Source organism: Pelobates fuscus, chromosome 3 (genome assembly GCF_036172605.1).
Source record: "Pelobates fuscus isolate aPelFus1 chromosome 3, aPelFus1.pri, whole genome shotgun sequence".
NCBI classification, from domain to species: domain Eukaryota; kingdom Metazoa; phylum Chordata; class Amphibia; order Anura; family Pelobatidae; genus Pelobates; species Pelobates fuscus.
The window spans coordinates 277,285,723-277,310,419 of NC_086319.1; the positions used below are offsets into that span (position 1 = coordinate 277,285,723).

General features: G+C 39.5%; 1 protein-coding gene across 1 annotated transcript in view; it reads left to right on the plus strand.

The window, feature by feature from the left end:
• The window catches only part of GPAT2 (glycerol-3-phosphate acyltransferase 2, mitochondrial), a 74,947-nt gene that overhangs the window by 43,574 nt on the left and 6,676 nt on the right, over window positions 1-24,697 (plus strand). The window contains exons 9-20 of the mRNA XM_063448625.1: window positions 2,412-2,487; window positions 2,843-3,055; window positions 3,237-3,341; window positions 4,966-5,051; window positions 5,445-5,545; window positions 8,957-9,027; window positions 9,563-9,824; window positions 10,494-10,627; window positions 10,886-10,963; window positions 13,128-13,259; window positions 15,876-15,996; window positions 16,195-16,266. Coding sequence (XP_063304695.1) covers window positions 2,412-2,487; window positions 2,843-3,055; window positions 3,237-3,341; window positions 4,966-5,051; window positions 5,445-5,545; window positions 8,957-9,027; window positions 9,563-9,824; window positions 10,494-10,627; window positions 10,886-10,963; window positions 13,128-13,259; window positions 15,876-15,996; window positions 16,195-16,266 — 1,451 coding nt within the window. The remainder of the gene's footprint in view (window positions 1-2,411; window positions 2,488-2,842; window positions 3,056-3,236; window positions 3,342-4,965; window positions 5,052-5,444; window positions 5,546-8,956; window positions 9,028-9,562; window positions 9,825-10,493; window positions 10,628-10,885; window positions 10,964-13,127; window positions 13,260-15,875; window positions 15,997-16,194; window positions 16,267-24,697) is intronic.

Genomic DNA, 24,697 nt, shown 5'->3' on the forward strand with positions numbered 1-24,697 from the left:
CTTCTATAGATGTCTCCACTGCCCATTGAGTTCTTGATGAAGTGTTTTGTTGACCTCGTATATAGAGCCTTTCATTCCTATATCCATGAGTGTGGCATTGTGTCATAGGCAGTCTGATTCACTGAGCACAAGAACTACAAGGGAGTTATTACTGTGGTCTGCACCTGCCAGAGGTGGATACAACATGCTCCCCCACTCGACTACAAGGAACTTTAAGCCTTTATTGGACCAACATGGATCACAGTTCCCCTCTTTGCAGAAAGCTATGCAAGAGGAAGGAAAACAAGAGCACACACAAACACAGTATACACAGCAAGCACACCACACACACGAACACAGTCAGCACACATCACACACCACACACCCAGCCAGTACACACCATACATTTTAACACTCTACTTTCATATTAGCCACTCTCACTGCCACATACACAATATTAGCCACTCACACAAATATTTATTGATATATAATGTGTGAATGATAATGCTTATTGTATTTCTACATACACAAAAGCAATATCTCCATTGTAAATTTGACATTTTGTACAGTTTGTGATTATAGTATTGGCGATGCTATAGCTTTTTTTGCAAAAACAATATTTTTATTTGCAGTTCCAAGTTAGTATAGCAAAGGTGTAGATATAACCGGCAAAAGAAAAGTGTATGAGACAATTCTAGGTCAGTCATTTCAGGCACAGCAAATATGGCAACACGTAGAGGGTTATTCACTAAAATGCAAATTTTCTATATCAATTCCATATGGTAAAATTGTGAAAATAGCAGATTCTCACTGGGAAAACTACTCTCTGGAAATATAGCATTTAGTGCATAACCCTCATAGAATTAAAAGGACACTATAGTCACCAGAACAACTGGTGAGTAGAGTCATTACCTTCAGACTTTTTGCAATAAACACTGTATTTCCAGAGAAAATGCAGTGTTTATTTTACAGCCTAGGGATAACTTCACTGGCCACTCCTCATATGGCTGCTAAAGGTGCTTCCAGGGGCAGTGCTACACTGTCATTCGGTGTCCCCACCCCCTCGTGGAGACATTGAACTTTCCTCATAGAGATGCGTTGATTCATTGGATCTCTATGAGGTGATGCTGATTGGCCAGGGCTGTGTTTGACTTGTGTTGACTCTGCCCCTGATTTTCCTCCTTGACAGTCTCAGTCAATTCTATGCTTCCCCATGGGAAAGCATTGTGATTGCTCAGAACAACACTTCTAATGATGTCAGCAAGCATGCAGATCAGGTGCAGAGCAAGCAGCAGCAGACTGGAGTAAAGGTAAGATTTTAGTATGTTTAGGGAGGGCAAAGGGAAGCTAGATTGTGTTTTTAATACTTTAGGGTCAGACATACATGTTTGTGTTCCTTACCCTATAGTGTTCCTTTAAACACGGATTCAGTACTAATAAAGTACTTATAAAACAGGTGTAACAGAAACCAGATTTGTATACAGAGTAAGATGTTTATACATATGTATATGTGTTTTTTTTCTGCATACATCACTGTGTATCTGTATGAATGTGTATAAACCGTTTGTACAGAACAGCTGAGAAGGCGCAGTTTATCCCAGCTTATAAGGTGTGCATGGTAAATGTGGTTATTTGAGCTGTGTGTTATTCCTTTTTTTTTTTAAACTAGCCCCATGTCTAAGACAAACTTTGTATGGGGTGGCTTGCTGCTTTAAGTACATCCACTGGGTATTGATCGCTGGCATGTGCTCTGAGCTGAGCAGAAGAAAGTATTTCTCCTGGGGAGAACTGTTTTAATGTGATCAGTGATATGGAACTGAATACATTTCTTTTATTTAAACATGTATATTTAGTAGTTGGTATAGCCATGAAAATGCTGTTTTAACTTTGCCTAATGTTAGTTATTTTGTGGTTTATATCACCCATGTTTTTATATCGTCAATTTTCCCCTAACATTGCCTGCCTATGTAGGGCTTGTGTTAAACGAAGGTGTATTATTAATGTACGCCCAGCAGAGGGCTACATGTTAATTTCACCAAACTTCATTTAAATCAAGGTTTCAAGGTATTTAAATGTCCTGCTATTCAGTAATCAGAAACACATAGCTTATAACAAAGCACCATTTTATTTATCATTTAAGCACCAACAGAGATTAATGTTTCATGCTGTAGAGAAACAAGTATAATATTTGTTAAGGTAACCACTTATTCGGTTTTATTCAGTAATTTTTATTTTAAATAAGGAACTTTTTGGTGTTGTGTCATCTTCATACAAGCAGCACTGAATTACCAATATAGCTGGTATAGTAAGGAAAGCCTCTCTCAGCTAACACAGATTGCAAAATTCACTTGTTTCTTGCAGCTTTCCGTTTTGCAGCCATTAAAACTTTTTGGCATTAAAAAGTGCTAATGGGGTTTGTTTGGTCCTTGTAGGGGTGTCCTGCAGCGTTTGGGAGCTGTATTCCTCCCTGCAGATCGAGGACCATTGAGTGATGCTGTACTCTCAGCTGTAAGATATATTTAAAAAGTCATTATGTGCTATATTCAGGCTTCTGCCCTTTATAATTTGTATATCCTGTCATTGTTTATTTTCAGGCATTATCAGTCACTGTCTGATATTCTGCGCCACTCTCTTATTTCCCAGTTCTGTCTGTTTATGTCCTATTTGTCAGTCACTGTCTCTTTCCCGTCTCCATCTCAGTTCTACAGTTTCTCCTTCCTTTTCCTTTTGTCTTCATATTCTTATCTGTTTGTTTCTTTATGCCTTTATATTCTATTTTTGTTTTCCATTATTATTTGCTACTTTGTTACACACTACGCATCCACTGCTAAAACCATTACTCTTGCTGTCAATTCTGTTTCAGTATACTTGGACATTGCTAGCTGAAGGCCACTCTTTGCTTATCTTTTTGGAATGTCCATCATCTCATGGCTCTCGCTCCCTGTCAGCAGTCGGGTGTGAATGGGTGCGGCAGGTGATGGGAACTCTTCATTCTAGAACAGTATCAGACATCCTTATTGTACCAGTTGGGATTTCCTATGACTGTCGTCCAGAAGATAGTGTCTTTGGAGGAAAGGTGAGAATATGTATAACACATATCACGTGAAATCGCATTAAAACTGTTGGGTGGACTTGTGGATCTTTGGTCATCCATAAAAGTTACTGAATATTTGGTCTCAATTGTTAAATAAAACAGGCACGTTTAGATACTACATTTCATCTCCCTGCTCTTCCTTCCATGTCGTCATTTTCCACAGGCATTGTTATCTGGCGTTCTGCGATCCTTTCTGTCTTTTCTCTGCCCATGGTTCATCACCTTAGGATGTGCACGTGTGGATTTTGCCCAGCCCATTTCGTTGCAAGTATGCTTCTGATATATACTGTTATGAGACATTTCAAAATATATCTTAGGATACAAAGGAGAAATTCTGAGTGGGAGCACCCTCCTCCCAAACACCAAAAACATAAAGCACAAAAAAGCACTGCCACTGTTGTAGTGCTCTTATCGAATATACACATCAACGTTCTATGGCCACAGATCTTAAGGATAAAACATATTTTACATAGTTTAAAAAATGTTTAGTAGCATTATGTATCTTAAAGGACCACTATAGGCACCCAAACCACTTAAGCTCAATGAAGTGGTCTGGGTGCCAGGTCCATCTAGGATTAACCCTGCCTGCTGTAAACATAGCAGTTTCAGAGAAACTGCTATGTTTACAAATGGGTTAATCCAGCCTCTAGTGGCTGTCTCATTGACAGCCGCTAGAGGCGCTTCCGCGCTTCTCACTGTAATTTTCACATTGAGAATGCTTTCTTATGGACTGGCTGAATGCGCACGTGGCTCTTCCCGCGCATGCGCATTCAGCCAATGACAACCAAAGGAGGAGAAGAGTCCCCAAAGGAGGAGGAGGAGTGTTTAACCCCCTTCCTCCCCCTTCAGCCCCGGCGGGAGTGGGACCCTGAGGGTGGGGGCACCCTCAGGGCACTATAGTACCAGGAAAATGAGTTTGTTTTCCTGGCACTATAGTGGTCCGTTAACAATGCCTCCTCTGTCACACTATTCTAGAATATATCCTTCTTGTGGCCACTGTGTCTGCATATGTGGTTACAACTTCCTTTCTGTCACTCACTCCTTTCTGTCACTCTTTTTTTCCCTTCTCTATATAAATCAGTTAAAGGACAGGGATATTGAGACACCTTGAATAGACTGCAGCTTTTCCCTATAACATCAGCACATACTTAGTTTCTTAAGATTAGACCTTTGCTTCAAAAACCCAAAGTAGCTGAATTAATTATCACAATGAAGCAGCTACTGAGCCAAGTCGAGAAATCTATAATGTCCACAAAACCCACAGGAAAGGAGGGAACTTTAGGTAGGTAGCACATAACGTGTTGCTACAGAACTAACCTCATTACCAGTCATTTGAGCATGTCATTGTAAATTCATTTGAATGATGTCCTATATATTTGCAGCATATTATATACATAGAGAATGGAGGAATGGCATTTAGGTTAAAGTGCAGTGTTTTATATCTCTCTAACAGCAAATGAAGAATCTGTGTGCAGATTTATTTTATACGAAGCCCACACTCTTGCTTGTTGCAGTCTTGGTTATCCAGATCTTCATGTAATCTCTGCTTCCCTGGCGATTTACAATAAACATGTTCAGGTGCAATGCTATTGTCTTGTACCATGGCATTACATGTGGCCTAGCCTAAGCATGCCTACATGATATGAGCACTGAGAGTTGCTGGTGTCTGGCAAAAAAAGTTACAGGTGTCTGACAGAATGGAAACAAAGCTACTATCCAAGCACCTCTGGAGACAGACATAGTTAAGATTTCCCATTACAAACCATACCTGTATGCTGATTGTTTGCATTTTCGTACATTTAATCTTAACATTTTTAGCGCCTTTGGACTGGTTTCAGAGTTACTTTTATACTCCTGTCTCAACAACAAATTAACTTTTCTTTGTTTTGCAGGAATACATATTCAACCATCAATGGAGACATTTATCGCCTCCTCTTCCCCTAAAGGACACACTGCTTCCTTACATTTTGGGCTACAGGTAATGCAATCATAAAGGTTGATACAACGGGAAAAGTCTGTTGTTGATGGACCTCATGGGTGGTTATGACCTTACTTTGACCCTATTGCAAGACTGGGAGACATACTGGTTCTTCTGGGCCTGTCAGGTCACTAACCCGTTCCTTCGAGCAAGGCACCAGGGTAACTGCTCAGTAGAGAGGAGGATAAGAGTTCATTTTCAACACCATTTGAAAGCAGCAGTCATCCAGCACTGGGTTAGAAAATTTGATGGTAGAAACTCTCATTCAACTGGTCATATGATTTGTTTCAACAACAAAACCAAATATGCTATATATCTATTTTGGTGCCAATGATAGTGCCTATTACTGTTGGTGTGTTTTAAATGAGAATGTTTATTTTTTTCTCTGATTAGAAACAAGATATATGATGAGTTTGAATTAGAGATGGTTACTTGCACAGCAGATGAACAAGAACAGGCCTTGGTTGATGGCTTTATCCTGCATTCTCTGAGAGGTAACAGGACCATTTTATTTGTGTATTGTCAGTAGACTTCTTTTTTTCACTATATGTCTTAAAAGGAAAATTGCCACCCCCGTAAGAACGTCAGCTCGTTTAAGTTGTTATGGGTCAAGAGTGTCTATTATGGGTAAGATGCCATCTTACTTTCAGGGGTCAAACCATCTGACAACAGTTTGACCCTGAAGGTGGGACACCAGCTCCTGCCGATTGGTTGAGAACATTAACTTGTACTTCCAAGATGGCTGCTTCCATACCAAAATTTATTTATAACTTTCAAGAATTATTGAGAGTACAATTATCACTACATTGTTCTACAGTGATTGTGATGCTAGGAGTGCCCTGACACCCCCAATGTATGTAGTCAAACTGTTTTCTAATAGTTTAAAAACGTATGTGGGAACCACAGAGCACCAATCACCTCCACCATTGACAGATGGAAGATCACTACTTTGTGCTAGGCTGGCGTGCAGGGCTTAGCTCATTGGCTGAGAGACTTCTTGCTGGAGATTCTGGCTATGAATGGAGGACGTGACCTGCTCACAACAGACTTTCGTTTAGGTTGGCACCAGGATACATCAGGCACCATAACCACTACAGTGTGCTGTATAAATGATGATGCTTGGAGTCTTCCTTTAAATGGTGATTGAAACGAAGTTGCAATTACCTTAGTTGATTTAGATGAAAATATTTTTAATTTGATTGTATTGGGAATATTATATTAAACTAGTCTATGAGAAATACACTGTATTACTTTTGTAATATATATTGCAACTATATACCGTCACATTTATTACATTATTTGTTTTCTGTAGGCATGTTTATGAACAGTTTGAGACATTTTTCTCACATAGTAATTTACATTGAGAAGTGACTCAAGCCCGTCAAGATAAACATTCCAGCACTCTATATTTCTGTTTCCCATTAAAATGATTTCCATTCTGCTTTAATGGAGAAAACACTCTTCCATAACAGAATAGCAATCAGATTTCTATAACAAGCCATTTTTAATAATGTTTATATTGTAAAATGTCATATATGATCCAAACAATTGTTAACTTCTGAAGGACAAAGGTTGAGACAAATCCACTTACATCATGACATTCCTGGTAGGTCAGTGGTGAAAGAAGCAAAAGTTCAAAAATAACTTCTGCAAACCAACATCTTCACTTTAATCATGTGTGTAAGAGCAAACAGAACCACAACTCCTTAGTTACTGCCTCATGGCATAACACCCTGGATATTGGAAGGATACAATCATTATTTGTGGCAGTCACTACTCTGTAATTGAGGGAGGGCTAAGGTTGTGTTAATAAACAATTGGTTGTTTGCATACTTCATGTCAAAATAACACATGAAAAATATGTTACTTTTTTTGATCAACTTTGGAATTTTGGGTAAGATTTTATTTGTCCTTCTACTTATTATTGTGTAGTCTTTAGCAAATAGAAACGCCAAATTGTATGCTGGGGTATTAAAACGGAAAGTTTGTGGATGCACTCTATTCTCAATCACACGAACAGGACAGGCTTTGACCACTTTAACACTTTGCAATGTGTTGCTCTTTTTACCTTTAGTATTCTGGTGTTATGTATATGTTCATACAATCAGAGGTTTAGTGACTAAGTCCACGTATCCTGAAAGGTGGCTGGATAATATATCTTCGGCTTGGTAGAGATGGGGTTAATGTTGTTTAATTACCAAGCTTTATCTAAGTGCATATATCCCCCCTCCGTCTCTCCACAGCTAGTTGCTCCTCCTGGCATCATGTCGTGGGCGGCCATCAGATTTATTCTTATGCCTTTCCTCTTCATTAATGTAAATTGCTCCTTCTCTCTCATTCCCTTTGTCTGGGAGTCTATTGAATACTTTGATACATGCGGGTTTTACGTACACAAGCTGAATTGATCTTTTGTCAGATGACAACAATTCAGAACAAAAGGGTGGGGAGTGCAACAATATTATCGAAGTTGTCACTGTGTTCTGATGCGTGACCCTATAAAATTACAACTGCCCGTTTAGTAATGGTGTTCCTACTGTGTCCTCTTCTTTAACCCAAACACACCTTACCTGAATACGGTACTTCGTGTTGTATCTTATCAACTCTTTATATATCTTTCCTTATAGCTAATGTTTGTATACAACTGAAAAAATCTGCTTTTACAATCAAGTGAAGTGAAGTCTATAAACCTATTCAGACTGAGTATTGTGGTGAGCGTAGGATTAGTTACCCCAGAGTGTTTTATTAGATTTTTTAAAAATCAGGTTCCCAAATTACACACAAGGCATTGACCACCCCCATACTTCAATTTTAAAATAGGTTAGAAATCCATTTAAATGTAATTGCCCCAAATGCTCGGTTTGCAGAATTGTGCTCCTAAATGCAATGGTCACCTTTCTGACACTGGGAATTGTCTATTGAAGGCAATTAATTTTCAATATATCAAGGTAGATATACTTCCCTGAACTCTTATCTTTATGAAATGCTCAGTATGACCAGAGGTTAGAGAGCTGCTTTAGGAACCCCTGATTTATCCTATACCTTCCTTTCTAAACATGTATCAGAGTATCAGAAGAAAAATGCAACATTAACATCTTATAACAACATTCCTGTTTTTAGATATAGGGTCTGCATTGCAAACATTCTCTTGCAAATAAACATTTTGATAACATTACATATATCTTGGTCATTTGTTCTAAATTGTATTGCCATACCAACCTAGAGAGAAATGCAATTAATGTTTTAATGTATTCCAAACATGTACTTATGGGAGGAGATTAGAACTTTAAAGTGGTTCTTTCAATGGCAAATATTGCCCTTCCCCGAGCATTGCTTTTTCATTATATAATGCATGCACAGCTTATTAATGACTTTTAGTGACTTAAGTTCTATATGCGACCGATCAAGGTATTAGGAAACACATATGTTTATATTGTTAGTTATCTATTGTGCTTCCTGCACATCCCAACTATGATCTCTAATCATACGTTGTATGGTTGACTATGCACCATTTTGTCCAGCTACCTCTTCTCCAGTCTTTTTATGTTGAAAACCCCAAACTTGAGATCTTGATAAGTTATGTAGATACTGAACATTGATAACCAAAATATGGATAGGGCATATTGCTCTGTATAAAATTGGTGCTCCTGTCAATGCCAGGAAGACCTATTTTTCCTATCAATACAGGCAGGAATTATTCACAAAATTGTACAATATAATTTTCTTGCTATTCTTATCTTGGTATTTCTCACCTGCTGTGTACATTTTGGCTATTTACTAAAGTATTCCAGCTGCAGTATCTGTATACCTTGTGAATTGGTAGTCTGGAATTGGTTGTCTGTTTCTGTCCCAATGTGCTGGGATATCCCCATTATGGACTAAAGATTGTTTATTCTCCTGTTTTACAGCAGCCATTTTCTGTTCTGCCATCATGCCTTCTCACATCATGGCCGCTCTTTTGATGCACAAATACAGGAAAGTAAGTACAAAGGAATGCTGGGGGTGGTCTGTCTAGCATTGAGCCACAGTATATTATTTTATCAATATATATTTCCTATGTTTTCTATGTAACAAAGGAGACAAAAGGAAATAAAATTAATTATATAGCAATTATGTTGATCTATGAACGAAATAGTCTCAAAATTGGTTACATAACAATTCTCATACGTGATTTGCCAGAATTGTTAGCTATCTCTTCTAAGGTATTCTTATCATCTTTGTTTCCTGTGACATTCTATTCTTTCTTCTTTGACATTCCCACCTTTGTCTTCTCCTATGCCCTTTTGTTTTTCTCTATGACACCCCCACCTTTTGTCCTATCTGTCATGTCCTGTAATAAGTACGTTCTGACACCATAATATCATCTTTTTTTTTTGCCCACATCTTACATGCAAATCCAAACTTTAACACCTTGAATTATGGCTCCCACTTCTTCTCATTATCATTTCTTAAACAATACACTTCAATTGGACAGATTGAGTCACTGTGATATACTTTTTCTTCACTTTTTTCAGGGGGTCTCAATATCCAGGCTGCTCTCTGACTTTACTTTGCTGACAGAGGACATTCTTCTTCATGGGTTTGATGTGGAATTCTCGGGTCAGCGCTGGGACCTAGTCTGTCACAGCCTACAAATTCTGCGGAGGAGTGTGTCATTGTATTCTGCTCTTCCTGGTGACACCTATGTGCTAAGCAGAAACTCTCAAGAGGCTATTCTGAATTTGAGTCACCATAGTGCTTCTCTGCTGTCTGTCTTGCTTCATGAATCCATGGGAGGTGAGATCAAGAGTAGAAATCCAAAGTCCACCTGCTAATGCACCCCTAGTGTGACAACCGTTTCCCTGTAAATAGACCAAATTCAAGATAAGAAATGATTACCACATGTTAGCCTTTCACTTCAGCATCAGAACTTTAAGAGTACTTGGAAACTGGAGATAGCTTAATGTATCCTTCCTGGTTAAATCAATTCAGATTATTTCTGACATCCTGTCCAGTCGAACTTTCTTCTAGAGCAGAGTGAACACTATAAAAACGGGAAGAAAGAGTTTGTAGAGCTTGGTTCTTTAGTATCATTAAGTCTTTGCAGAAGTCCAGATGTTGGAACGCTGCTGCTCTGCATTTCCTGATGAGAAGAATGGGCGACACATAGCTTTCACCCCCAGCTATTACATTACATTCATTTTGCTTTTGGACTTATGTTTTTATTATTAATTGACTCCTATTTTCTAGTGATCTTGTTGCTCTTCCCTGATTTAATATCTGTGAGATACCCTGTCTCACACACTTTGTATGATGTTATGTAACCGTGGTTTTATACCATTGTATGTAAGTTTCATTTCTGGACAATTCATACTCATCTTGTTACCATCCCTTTGCAAAATTTTCTTCAATATTTCTCTGCACACATCCTCCTACTAACCGCTTATGTTTTCTCTTCCAATACAGCCTGTGCATTGCATGCTCTTCTGTCCCAGCTGCCTGTTCTGGGTATGTCTGAGATGTTCCTTGCCCATGATGAGCTCTTAGACAAGCTGCTGTGTCTGTGCACCCTGCTTCCCAGGACATTCTTGCTCCAGCCGGTACAAACATTACTCCTCACATCTGTTTACTATTGGTTTATCCCATTCAGGGCTCATGGGCACAAATCTGACAAGTGCTAGAGATTCTCCATTCATACCTCTATCTAACATCCAATACATAGTTCACAATTATGTTCAGTTCAACTTTACAAAATGCCCAGCAAGCCTAGAATTCATACACTTCAATTCGAGTTGGGATTGTGGGAGTCGTAAGCCTTTTTCTCCTGTTCATTGTTCTATGTTCCTCTTGTGTTACAGCCTTGTCAGTCTCCATATATCATATGTCAGGAAATCCTAGACAAGCTGATTCAGTGTGGGCTTATTGCTACACATGAGGTGAGTAACATACATTTATGGCTGATGAGAAGTTAATCCTTTCTATTTAATAAAATCAGCATTTTGAGATCCCTGCTATTAAAGGGACACTAAAGTCACCAAAACAACCTTAGCTTCATGAAGCAATTTTCGTGTATAGAACATGCCACTGCAATCTCACTACTCAATTCTCTGCCATTCAGGAGTTAAATAACTTTATTTATTCAGCCCTAGTCATACCTCCCTGCATGTGACTTACACAGCCTACGTAAACACTCCCTATAAATATTCATCTAATGTTTGCACTTGCTTTATTGCAAATTCTGTTTAATTTAGAATTTCTTATCTCATGCTCTGTTAATGGCTTGCTAGGCCCTGCAGGAGCCTCCTGTATGTAATTAAAGTACAATTTACAGAGCAGGAAATAAAAAAAAAATGTAAAGCACATTAACGTGATTGAAAATTAAATCTTTTTTTATTTCATGCAGGCTGTGTCAGTCACAGCCAGGGGAGGTGTGGCTAGGGCTGCATAAACAGAAACAAAAGTGATTTAACTCCTAAATAGCAGAGAATTGAGCAGTGAGATTTCAGAGGTATGATCTATACAGTATACACTATAAGAGAGCGCACAAACAATATAAAATATTCCAAGCAATAAAAAAAAGCAGCTAAATACAATAGAACCGTCCCAAGTTCCAAAAGACAACAGATAGCAAAATAAATAGTATCAGCGCTTAGGCAATCTTCCCCTTAGAAAGATTATGGGAAAAAAGCATAACTAGTCAAATTACTAAATAGTGAGAGTCCCAATGTTAGTAAAAATGGTAAAAAAAAAAGATATATTCCACAAATTGCAGGTGGTATGGTGTAGAACAGTGGTAGTCCACCTTTTTCTACCTACCGCCCACTAATGCATCTTTCTTGATGGAAAAATTTCCTTACCGCCCACCAGTTTTCGCGCAAGTGCAGAATATTTTTTAGAAAGGCAGGTGTTTTAAAAAAATAAAATAAATGTATGTACATTTATCTTTTTATTTCTACTTTTTTAACTTTATGAAGTTTAATGAGAAAACAATAAAGTAAATTATAATTACCTTTACTAGTGATTAATGACATCCTTGAGGCTGATGCTGCGAGACTAAATATTTGATATCTGGTTAGATTTTCGTAAGGAACAAACGAAGGTCTCCTCTTTCGGTGATATTCAGACGACTTCTCTGTTTGCGCATAATATGATTTCTCATCTGTGCGTCAGCTCATCTTCTCTCCCTCAATTCCCCTCCCCACCTTTTTTTTTCCTTCCTTTTTTCCATTTTTTAACCTTCCTTATAGCAGTGCCAAGTAGGAACTTAGTATTACTCACTATAGCCCACTATAACAGCACACATACATACATACATACATACATACATACAGACACACACACAAGACACACATACACACATACAGACACACACACAAGAGACACATACAAACAGACAGGCACACATACATACAGACACACACACACACAGACACACACATAAGACATACATACAAAGACACAGACAGACACAAGACACACATACATAAAAGACACATACATAAGACACACATACAAAGACACATACACATACATACAAAGACAAGACACACATACACACATATATAGACAGACACACACACACATGACATACATACAAAAACACATACACATACATTTTTTGTTTTTTGGTCAGGCAGTGTGTGTGTGTGTGTATATATATATATATTTTTTTTTTTCAATTCATATCCCCCCTCCCTTCTTACCTTTGCTTGGGAGGGGGGACAGTACTAAACCCTGGTGGTCCCAGTGGTGAGAGTGAACTCTTGCAGCTCCACGTGGTAACCATGGCAACGCTCTGAGCTCGCGAGAGGAGAACTCGGTGGGGGGGCTGCAGGTTAGAGCTCCCCGGGTCCTCTCTCCCTCCTCTGCCGGCTGCCAGCATTAAAGTGCTAGCGGGCTAGTGAGGGAGATCTCTGATCTCCCCTCCGGTCCTACATGATCACCTGGGCCGCGGCTTTGGGAACCACTGATATATACATTAAAACTGCTCAAGACATGTCTGTGTTTTAATATTGGTAAATACAATGTATATCCACCTCTCCTCTGAAAATGTTAGGGTAATGTAGACATTTTGATTAAAAAAAATTCCCCCCTCTTTAGGATCCCAGCGCCTCGCCTGTCTGTGACACTGGAAGGAATCGTTTCTTAGATCAGCTATTGTGGAAATCTGTGGACGATTTTGCTGACAGTGACAGCGATTACATGGAGGAAGATGTGAAACGTTACTACAAGGTGAAGTATTTGGGTTTATCCAAAAAAAATTCAGGAATTGCTGATTTAGAATTAATTGAAAAAATGATTATCTACAGCCAAAGCTTGGTTATTGTTTCCTAAATTGTGCAGTCCAATTTTCAATACAATGCATTTTGTTGTTTAGTAAATGACCCAATTTTGTACACTGCATTTTTGAAGCTGGAATAAATAAATATTTAAATATATTGGCTGGTTAGAGCAGTGGCAACATGTCGTATGACATGCCTAGGCAAAACACCTAACGCTAAATATCTCAAATCCTCATAGGTTGTAAGTTCATTTGAGAAGGGACTTCTTCAACGCTTCCAATTTCAAAAATGTTAAAGCTATATAGCAACTTATAATAATTTCAGACTTTATCCGCAAGCCGTAATTTTTTTTTTTTTTTTTTTAACTAATTATGTTTTTTTTCTTTATGATTCCAAACACAATTGGGGTAATAGAGAACTGGAATTTGATTTAGTTAAAGGAACACTTCATAGAGGACTAAATAAAATCACTATTTATAGAACTACGCCAGTGCAAACATGCATTGATTTATTTATGTATGCTGTCATTTATGGGGGGTGGGGGAGCTTTCAAAAGCTGCATATCTTCTGTCTGCAGTCGTTGCAAGCAATCCCCTCTTTTCCCAGCTCACACCGAAAGAAGCCTTTAGATTCCACCCCGCGAGCGTTCAGTGAGAGAGGCTGCCAGTGAGGATGCTGGAACAGGGGTCAGCATAAGCAGCCAGGGAGGATCAGGTAAAATGGAGCCTTGTGGAGGTGTGCACACGAGTGCGTGCACTCATAGGCTCACAGTGACTCCTACTAGTTCTATTAGCTCAGTGAAGCGAATGGAAGAGTAAGAGAACCTCCATGGCTTGATTGAAAGCTGAGGTGGTGTTTCTTAATTGATTAATAAAAGTATATATTTCTCATGGAAATAGACCCTTTTATAAAGTGCAATTAACATGGCATACTCCTTAAACATAAAACACTCCAGCAAACTGAAGTGCTTTATGTGTGTGGACTGGTTCTTTAACCCCTTAAGGACACATGATATGTGTGACATGTCATGATTCCCTTTTATTCCAGAAGTTTGGTCCTTAAGGGGTTAAAGGGACAGTGTATGAAATATAACAATTAGTGCTAGTATGATATCCCTTTTGTTCTGTGACAAACCATTATTGAGAAGTTTGACAAAATGAGGGTGCATGTAGGCACACATGGCCTGACCCCTCACTTGCCATATTGCTTATCATTGATATCCAAACATGGATTAAATTCATATTGTTAATGCACAGTTGTCACCGGGGGAACAACAGTCCAACAATGGTTTGACCGAGCGCCTTCTAGCACCAGAGTTATTACAATGATCTGCAGTGGTTGTGGTGCTTACAATGACCCTTTAAGCATGAAATCCCAGCAAATCACAATATTTCTAGAAAACTATAACTCTGGATGAATAGTTTACAAGAAAAGTGCTAATTCGTAAGAATAAACACTTTACTTTAGATCTTATTAGATCAATGCTTTGTCCTCCCACTTACATTTCACTTGTCAAAGGATAGTGCTGCTTTTTTTTCATACATCTTACCCTTAAGCACAGTTATTACAAGAGAAATGGCCATGTGCTGGGGAGGTGCCACCTAAAGTAACAGGAAATAGATCGGAATCATAGGAAAGGCAGTAGTTGAGGTATGATATGAGACCTAGAGGTTATGAAGAAAATATATAAGGATAAATGAATAAATATTGTCATTTCCTAAAACTAATCATTATGCAGTTCTAACATATTGGTACACTTGGTCGCAATTTGAGATCAGGGGTCAAAAAACACAGTGCAGAGCAAGAAAAATAAATACAATTGGCCAACTTTATTAGATGTTATCAGGTTATTGTGAAATAAGAAAACTCTTGTACTGAAAGGTGATGGGATTACTGCACACATGGGTATAACATCTCAATGTTTGTATAATTGAGTTATGTCTATAACTAGGAATAGTGTCAAGAAAAAAATCTCAGGCACTCACTTTGATACGTTAAGCAGCGTTAATGGATACTACAATGTTTCATTGAAACGTAACGTATGCATTAAAGTTGCTTAACATATCACAGTGAGTGCCTGAGATTTTTTTTGTTGACCCATACTCAGTGAGCACCCAGTGATTTTTATAATTGAGTGCAACCCTCTTTTCTCTTTTTATAACTAGGAATAGGTGAATTCCACACCTGAAAGAACCCTCACGTGATCTGAAAACTGCAGAAATGAGGCAGTCTTGTATAACTGTGACCTCACTCCCTGTAGACTAAGCTCTCATCCATAAACTCTACACCAGGGGTGTTCATAAGGTAGAACCCCATATGGTTTAGTTCTACAACTCCCATGATGCTTTGCATACCTTAAGAATGACAAAGCATCATGGAAGCTGTGGTTTTAAAACATCCGGTGATCTACCTTTTGGGCACTCCTGCTCTTTTGTTGTCACATGTGGACACTTGCAATCAACCACTACTGCATTGATTCTGCCATGTGTTTTATACATAAACTATTAATAAAGAGCATAGGTAATGAGTATTTGGTGGGTAATAAATCTCTGCTCTTATCTTCTAGCTGGGACGCTCCAGCCGTAATGCTGATTTATTTCTCTTTCTGTGCCGCCTTCTGAGACCAATGCTGAAAACATATGAAAGAGCTGCAATGTTTCTGGAGCAGCATGCAGATTGTGGGCAAGGTATAAGAAGACTATTTGTATAATGTTTGGGCTATACTAATGGCAAGACAGGAGTCTGTAAATCTTCTACTTTTTATTGGAATTTAGTATTGAAACAGTTTAAGTATAGTAAGTGCTGGGCTCCCTGGTAGACATGGTGCCAATACTTTCTGCAGTGTGTACTTAGGCTTGGATTTACATTTCTCATTCTGTTTGTAGATACAGAGGTAGGTTATGTGAGCAGACTGCATGGGTACCTTCAGCAAAAAGCAAGAGAGGATGACTCATTTGGTAAGTACTGCTTCATATGCATACATCCTTCTCCAATAAGTGTAATGGTGAGCCAGAAATGCTACGATGTGAGTTTAACTGCTATAACACGATGCAAGGCTGCGGTATATATCTGTTTACTATTTCCTATACAGTGCCTGCATCCAGGGCGATGTACAAGGAACGGTAATTATGCACAATTGAGGAGTTACAAACACTACAATATATAAATAGACACATGAGTGCAGAACAAAGAGACATCCCCGTCTGTGAGCTGATAATTTAGCATTTGTATTACTACGTTTACAGGAAATAATGGGAGTTGAGACAAAAGGCAACAAAAGAGAACTTCAGGTTAATGGTTGTAGAATTTAAAGGATATTAAATATAATTGTAGAACATCTGCGTGGGTGGGAGAGTTGGTGAAATGGGTAGAAGATAATTATGTATTATACTAAATGGAGATTCACAGTCTATAATGATGGATATGCGGTTACAAGACTTTGGCATTTGGAAGGTGCACCTGTAGAATGGGCTGCAGAGAAATGGACTCTTGAAGCAGTAGAAACAGGTTATGTTTTTGTCCCATTGGTAGTTAAGGATGTTGGGGATGTTTAGTAAGATTATTGCATTTTGCAAAAATGCTTTAACCCCTTAAGGACACATGACATGTGTGACATGTCATGATTCCCTTTTATTCCAGAAGTTTGGTCCTTAAGGGGTTAAACAGGCTAGAAAAACCTTATTCTCCAAATTAAAGGGGAAGGTTCTCAACAGTATTTGGCATCAGAAATGGCAAATTACGCAAGTGCATTATCGTTTTGTTTTGCCTCAAAATGGGAAATAATGCCTAGAAAACCAGTGATGTATTGTGTAGCTTCTTTTTCAACTCAAAAGCATACACATTTTCTGTTGTTATAATCATGACAAGATAAATTTTAAGGTCAAAATAAGAGACTTAGAACAGCTTACATGTTTTTGATGATACAACCATATTTTTGCCCATTGTGCATTGAGTTAGAAACATAAACTGGCCTCTAACTAATGTTGTGGAACCTCCACTGTGGATGTTTGCAGAGTTTAAAAACCATTTATTTACAAAGCATGGCTACCTCAAAAAGGTATAGAATGTGACTGCAACATTGCTGTCAACTTCCCAATTAATTTTATTGGGGAGTGATTTCATATAGTCCCAGAACCTACACTTGATAACACTTACGAAAAGTAGGACTGAACAACAATACTATACATTTATAAAAACATCACTAGATGTACGCTTTGGATACCTATTAAATTCAACTTAATCTGAATTTTACAAACAAAGATAAAGTTTCCTGCACTCTGGCCTAAATCCCTATGTACATTTTAAAAAATGGAGGCTCTTTAGTTTTATTCCAATGGCCATTTGAATATAAGCTCACCTGCCACGTCAAGGCAAGCCTCAAAAGGTGCATCTCAGCTATTGCATTTATATCATTTTCTGTGCTTTTACTTAAAGCTATTCTATGCCCTCTTAACCCACTCCTCTTGACCTTTGTTACAACTATTTCTGTATAAGCATTAAGCCTCATTTCATTTTACCTTTCTGCTATTGTTTCCTCTTCTCTTCCTCTTTCAGAATCTGTTCTTCTTTTCTTCATATCTGATCTAGTTTTCGTTAAAACACAAGACAAAGTAGGGACTACTCACCCACAATACTCACCCTTCCTCCGTGTTCTCGCCTTGCTACATTTGCCGTTTGAACATCCTGTCATATAGACAGGGTGCCGGGGAATTCACAGAATTTTGTCCTAACAAAATGTGTACAGTTTGTTTGGTTGTGTACAGTTTGTTCGGCTGCAAGATTTAGGGAGCTATGTACTAAAAGGTTTTAAGATACAAATTTGTCTTTCAGCCTACTTTACTAACACTAAGTGAAAATTTGTTAGTATTAGTAAATAAGAGAGATTAAAATGTCCCTCCTGCCCCTACTTGTCATGCCGCGAGTAGGGGCATGGCTATCAAAGAGTGAGCAGCCTGTGGCTAAGTGACAAACAGGGGAGACCCACTGCCCTCCCTGGCCCCCACCCATGAGCGGCGGGTGGGGGCCTTAAGTGACAATGAGGGCCCACCTACTGTCTCCCCCCACCCGACCTATTGGCAGCGGGTGGGGGCTAGACATAAAAATAACCCCCCCGCAGGTAACTAGGGGTCCCCAAGCCCCTAGTCACCCCTACCCAGTGAAAAGGGGTCCCATAGTCTCTCCCCCCCCCCCGCCCGAATAAAAAATAAAACCCTACCTAACCCTGTCACCCTAAAAATATTGATGGGGAGTAATAAACTAAAAACCTGTAAATTAAAAAAAAAAAGTCATTGTTACGGACCGTTTCAGCAGACAAGGGGTTAAAATCGTTTAGGCGATAATCCCCTTTTCACAGACCGGCACAGCTACTGTAGAATCACCAAAACTCACAAATTGGATATAAGTGAATGCACCAAACTCCCGAACTGCATACAAGGGAATAAGGTAGCACTCCAAACTCCCGAACTGGAATCTCACGAATAGCTGCTAGCAGACGAACAGGAAAAGCTCCCAAGTGGCGTACACTCCTGGCAGTCAGTCCCTATCAGCATACAGTGAATCCCCCCAAGAACGAGACAAGGCTCAGTGTTGAGGGTCAAGCAGTGGTCTGTTTATTGAGGACTACCTGCCCCTGTATTTATGCAGGTCTCCCACCTGGTGGACACTCCCCTAGATGGACAGACAAGTACCAATTACAGACATACAGAAGTAAAACATCCCCACAATGCATCCTGGCTTCCTTCCCTCTGCCCTGGAGAAGTAATTCAATTATCTCCCAGGACAAAGGCAAAACTCCATTACACACGTGGGGACACAAAGACAGACTATCACTTTAAAATACACAAAGTTACTTTTTGCACATAAAACACAGACATGTAACATATCCCCAGATAGCTCAGGTCTGAGTGCACATTATTAGGTGAATGGCACTCAGACCACACGAATACAGTTTAATTGCCATGGAGCCAGAGTCTTTAATTACACTAATATGCTCCATGGCATGGCTATCTGGGTTGAAACATTCCTCCAACACAAAATACCGAATTTGCATGCATTCGTTTAATCCATACGAATTAGAACCAGGGGCTGGAGGTTCAGCGGTGCCTGCACGTAAAAGTGTCCGGGTTTGGTGCATGAAAGCTGGGCAGAAAAGCGCTGGCTGCCCGGGGAGCTCCAGAACACCGCCACCTAGCGGCCGCTAAGTGTAACAGCGGCCACCCAGTAACAATCAATTAAGCTGCGCTTAACCGCAGCTTCAGGGAGGTAAATTGGCAGCACACTCCAGCTCCTGGGTGGCCAATTAACGGCGCCGGCCGGCTTCCCACGGCTCTGGGGAGGTTGCAAACAGGCTGTTTGATCGGTAGATAGAATCTATCGAATGGCTGTGCAGAAAGGGAGAAATAAATCCTTCTGCACAGTAAAATTAACCCTTTAGCTGCCGGTCCATAATCCAAAGGCAGCAGGCGGGCAACCAGGCTCCTCCAATGCAATGTGGCAAGATTGGTCTCGTTACAGTCATACTTACCCTTAGATGTCTTATTTTATCTAAAACCTTCTTTTTTCATCCCCAAGAAGGGTCAAATAAAAAGCCATAAATCCGGTTGATCAAAAAAAAAAAATAGAAATCAATCTTCACTCAGCGAGGGCTCTGAGCTCCGCAGGGCGAGGAAAGTCTTTTAAAGCCCTCCCACACCCTGCTATTTGACACAGAGCGGTCTGGTTGGTTGGGTTAAGACAACCAATCAGAGTGCTCTGACAGCTAAATCTTGAGCATTTAGGCTCAAGATTTACCTATCATGATAGTGCCACTTTAAGTCCCTTTAGCTCTACCATTACATAAATATTTTTCTTATTGAGACTCTGTAGGTTGTCTCTATGGCCTTACTTAATGTGGCTTATTTTGAGAGAGAAAGGATGGGCCAAGCCATGGTAAGGGTAAAGCACAAATGAAAACTTATTGTTAGCCTTGCATCAAGTCACTTTCTTGTGTTTTAAATAAGACTAAGGACAACTCCTGACATCATGTTTATATTTACTAGTTCTGTGGATCAGAGTGTTTCTGAATCGGAAATACCCAGTCAAGCTACCTTGCTGTTGGTTTGTGTGGACTTTCAGATTTCTAAGCATTTGTGTGCTACAAATGATGCTTTTAATAATAATATAAGCAATGCTACAAAAAAAAAAACATGCGTTATCTGAAATATATATCACACATTGTATCTCATCCTGCCCCCGGAAGGAGTGGTGCTGCTTTTTATTCTGGGTATTGTATAATTCGTTTGATAGGGCATTGTTTTGTATATGTGTTAGATATGATATGTTAATTATGTAAAAATAATCACATAATATACCATTATTTTTTTACATTACCAAATAGATCTGTAATAGTACAGCTTACAGGATGTTTTTCCAGACTTAAGACTGGCAAGGCAGATATAGTTGCACACTAGATCGAAATCTACCTTTTTCCACATCAACTTTACACTATATTGTGCGTAAACACCATTGTAAACCTGAGTTCTCCGCATTACTGCTGTAACCCCCCTGAGATAAGCCTTTCACTTCCTAACGTTTAATTTTTTCTACATTTGCACAAGTCTTGCCATGTGGAACACTCTGCTTCCTGCATTTCAAGTAGATCTTTACTCTTGTATCCTGCTTGTTTGATTTCTTCAATATTGTAATGTGCAGGTTTAGCAAAAGCAGATTTTATTTTGCTGTCCTATAACATGCTAAGGGAATCACCATTATAATATCCTCACACATGTAGCTGGCAGACAAGCATTTACTATATGCTTTATCATATCCTCACCTGTCATGTGTATGTAATATGATGCATGCAGTATATCTCTATGTGATGACTGTGTGTAGTATATTTTATGCAAGTGTGACTTATATTTGTATCACAGTCATTATGCAGTATGATTGAAGAAATAAAATGAGGGCACATTTTTTTTTTTTTTTGCACTTGAAAGTACTAACCTCTGCATATACATGCTTATACATGACACTGAAACAAAATACGGAAGCAAGCTGAATCTTTACCCTTATCACAGGTTTCTTGATATTAAAATTACCTGCCTGCCTAGCCCCATGCCATATCTGTCCATTTCCTTCCGTCGAACCATAATTTCCTCATCTTATAAGCCTGCTGCTTCGAATCTCATTCTACCAAGACGCTATATAATTTTTTTAAATTTCCTTATTTTAGAGATAATCATCATTCACATACATAGTTATTTGCTAGTGTTACAGTGCATTTGTCTCTTTTTAAATACAATGTTATAATGTCACATTATAGTGAAATTAGAAACAAATTGTCGGACAAAAAAACTGAAAATGAGGGAGGGTGAGGGGGAGCTCAGCGTGGTGAGGTTAGTGTGAACTCTTTTGTAATTACCTGAACCCTTTGGTAATCACCTGTGCTATGCCGTGGAAGCAAATTCTCATCAAGGGCCCCAGGCTTTATAAAACGATGGTAAAATATTGTGCACTGTGGCTCTATTTAAGCTCTGTCCTCTCCCATCATAGGGACTGACTCACCGTACTATGATGCTGCTCCAACCAAGGTTATTTTATTATTATTCCTTCTTCAGCCAAGGTTAGTTTATTGAATAGTTTCTGTAAGTTTTTGGAAAGCCTTTTAGAAGCCTTGACAACAGGAACAATCAGGGGTCCAGATCAAGGGGTCTTTGGAACACAGACGCTAAAGGTCCTTCCCTCCCAGTATGGGGCGATTTACCTGACAGGTGCGCCACATGTGGAAGTAAGAACCTCAATGTCCATATTATCTCCAACAATCATCTGAAGGTATTTTCCCCATTCAACACAGTGCCATTCCATCTTAATAAAATGTAAACATTTGTTTCTGAGCTGTAACTTATATAGAGACCCTTGCCCCTGCATCCCAAGCATCTCCTTCTGCCTTTATATTTTATTCTATCCCAAATAGAGAAGGACATTAGAACGGCCATATAGGTAGTGCAGAGTAGTGACCTCTGGGGTTTCTTTAAGCCAAAAACACAGATCAGCCAAACATTAAAACCATCGACAGGCGAAGTGAAAAACATTGATTCTTTTGTTACAATGGCATCTGTTAAGGGATGGGATATATCAAGCAGCAAGTGAACAGTCAGTTCTTGAATTATGTTGGAAGCAGGAGAGTGACTTTGTCAAGGGACAAAAAGTAATAGCTAGGCAACTGGGTCAGAGCATCTCTCTTGTGTGGTGTTCCCGGTTAGTACGTACCAAAAGTGGTACAAGGACGGACAACCAGTGAACCGTCGTCAAAGTCATGGGTGCCCAAGGCTCATTGCTACAAATGGGGGGCGAAGGCAAGCCCATCTGGTCCGATCACATAGAAGAGATACTGTAGCTCAGTTGCTGAAAAACATAATGCTGGCCATGATAGAAAGGTGTCAGACTCTCCATTTCATTCAGGCTGCTGTGTAATGTGTTGGTGCAGTCCACAATAGTGTTGTGTGCTGAGACCATCGTCTCCACCCTGGATTCAAGCTCGGCGCAGCAGGTCCTTAGGGCCTGGATTTCTCCCTTCACCTTCCCCATGCTCCTTTCTATTTCCTTGACCAAGAAGGCCCTGTCAGCCTTCATTTGCTGCAGAATTTTCACAGTGTCTTCAGAATAGGGTTGGAGGCTGCGTCCTCCTCTTCATCTATCGAGCCACATGGGCTCCGTCTGCCACCAATTTGAGCTGTGTGCATTTCCTTACGTTGCATAGTAAAGAGTTGGGCCACTATTGGGTCCCGCTTCTGTTGCAACTTTTTGGGAGGACATCATGATTTGCAGGGTGGAAGTTAGTGGGATAGTGGTCAAAGTTTTGCCCTAAAGTGTTTAGAATTTGCATTTTAATGTGCACTATGGCCTGAGCTCGGGACTAAGCCATACATGTAGCACGACGTCTAAGCTACGCCCCGTCTCTTAACCCACTGTACCTAGAAACCTGTCAGTTTTTACTTTTGACACATTTCTTTATTGCAACACAGTAACTTATTTTCTTGAACCCAGTGTCTCCAGTCCTTTGTGATCAGTAACCTGTCCATTTGTTAGATTCCATCCTCTTTTTTGTTTTGGACCTTTATCGTCATCATTGATGAGCAATGTTGAGTTACTTGCCCATATATTAAGCCACTAAGCATCTCTCACTTTCTATTTCCTTCTAGGTCTGTAATGCAAGGGAATTGCTTGCGGAATCACAAATGCTCTCAGTCAATTATCCACATTCCTTATGAGATTGAAACATTTGGGTGAACTTTTCAACCATCTGTTGGAAAACCATCTGTGTGTTTCAACCTGTCACTTTTCGCGTAGGCCCTGCTTTCCCCCATATACCAATTATGTTGGCACTTTAAAAGAAAATTCTGGAATTGGTGAGAGATGAATGAGTGGTTTCACAATATGAATACCTGCTGTGTAGAATAAACCCAGCGCTGTGTATGTGAACTCTGATTAAAATATGTAACCGACTCTAGATTTGAAAGTATTTATCTTTGATTTAAAAACATTGAAGGTAAGAGAATGGTGTGCAGACGTTTTACCTTATGTTTTACTTTCTATGCAGACAGTACCAGATTATACTGCCGAGGTATGTAATAGATGACGGGTAAACAAAATCTTTAAGATTAGGGATTTATAAAAGATGTAGTTACACTATAGAAGGGACACTATAGGCACCCAGACCACCAGCTCATTGAAGTGGTCTGGGTGCACTGTCCAAGGTCCCTTAACCCTGCAAAAGTAATAATTGCAGTTTTTGATAAACTGTAATAATTACATTTGAGGGTTAACTCCACCTCTAGTGGCTGTCTACAAAACAGCCACTAAGAGGGACTTCCATGTCATTAGGCGACTTTTGGTTGCCTGACACTGGGCGCCCTCATGCTATGCATGAGGATATTCAGCGCCATGCAACACTTCATAGGAAAGCATTATACTAATGTGAGTGCGCCCATTGCTGCACATCAGGTCTCCCCCCGCCAACTGGCGTTGGTGGAAGAAGACCAGAAGCGGACTCCGAACAGCGCAAAGGACATTGGTCTTGGACTCAGTTAAGTGAAAGAGAGTTTTTTTTGTTGTTTTTTTAACCCCATCTGCACCTGGGGGGAGAGGAGTGGTGGTGGTGACGGAGGGGGCACTATAGGGAGCTATTGTGCCAGGAAAACATTTTTTTTTCCTGGCACTATAGTTTCCCTTTAAGTTACTGTTGCTGTGCTTCTTGATGACTCATACAAAAATGCTATTGGACACTAGTTTTGGGAGAACATAAAGAGGGCTGTATCTGGGTACAATAGAAGGAAGTGTTTTGGAATAGAGAATGCAGGGCAATTGAGGTATGACTAAAATGCAGAATGCAAAAAATAGAAAAATGTTAAC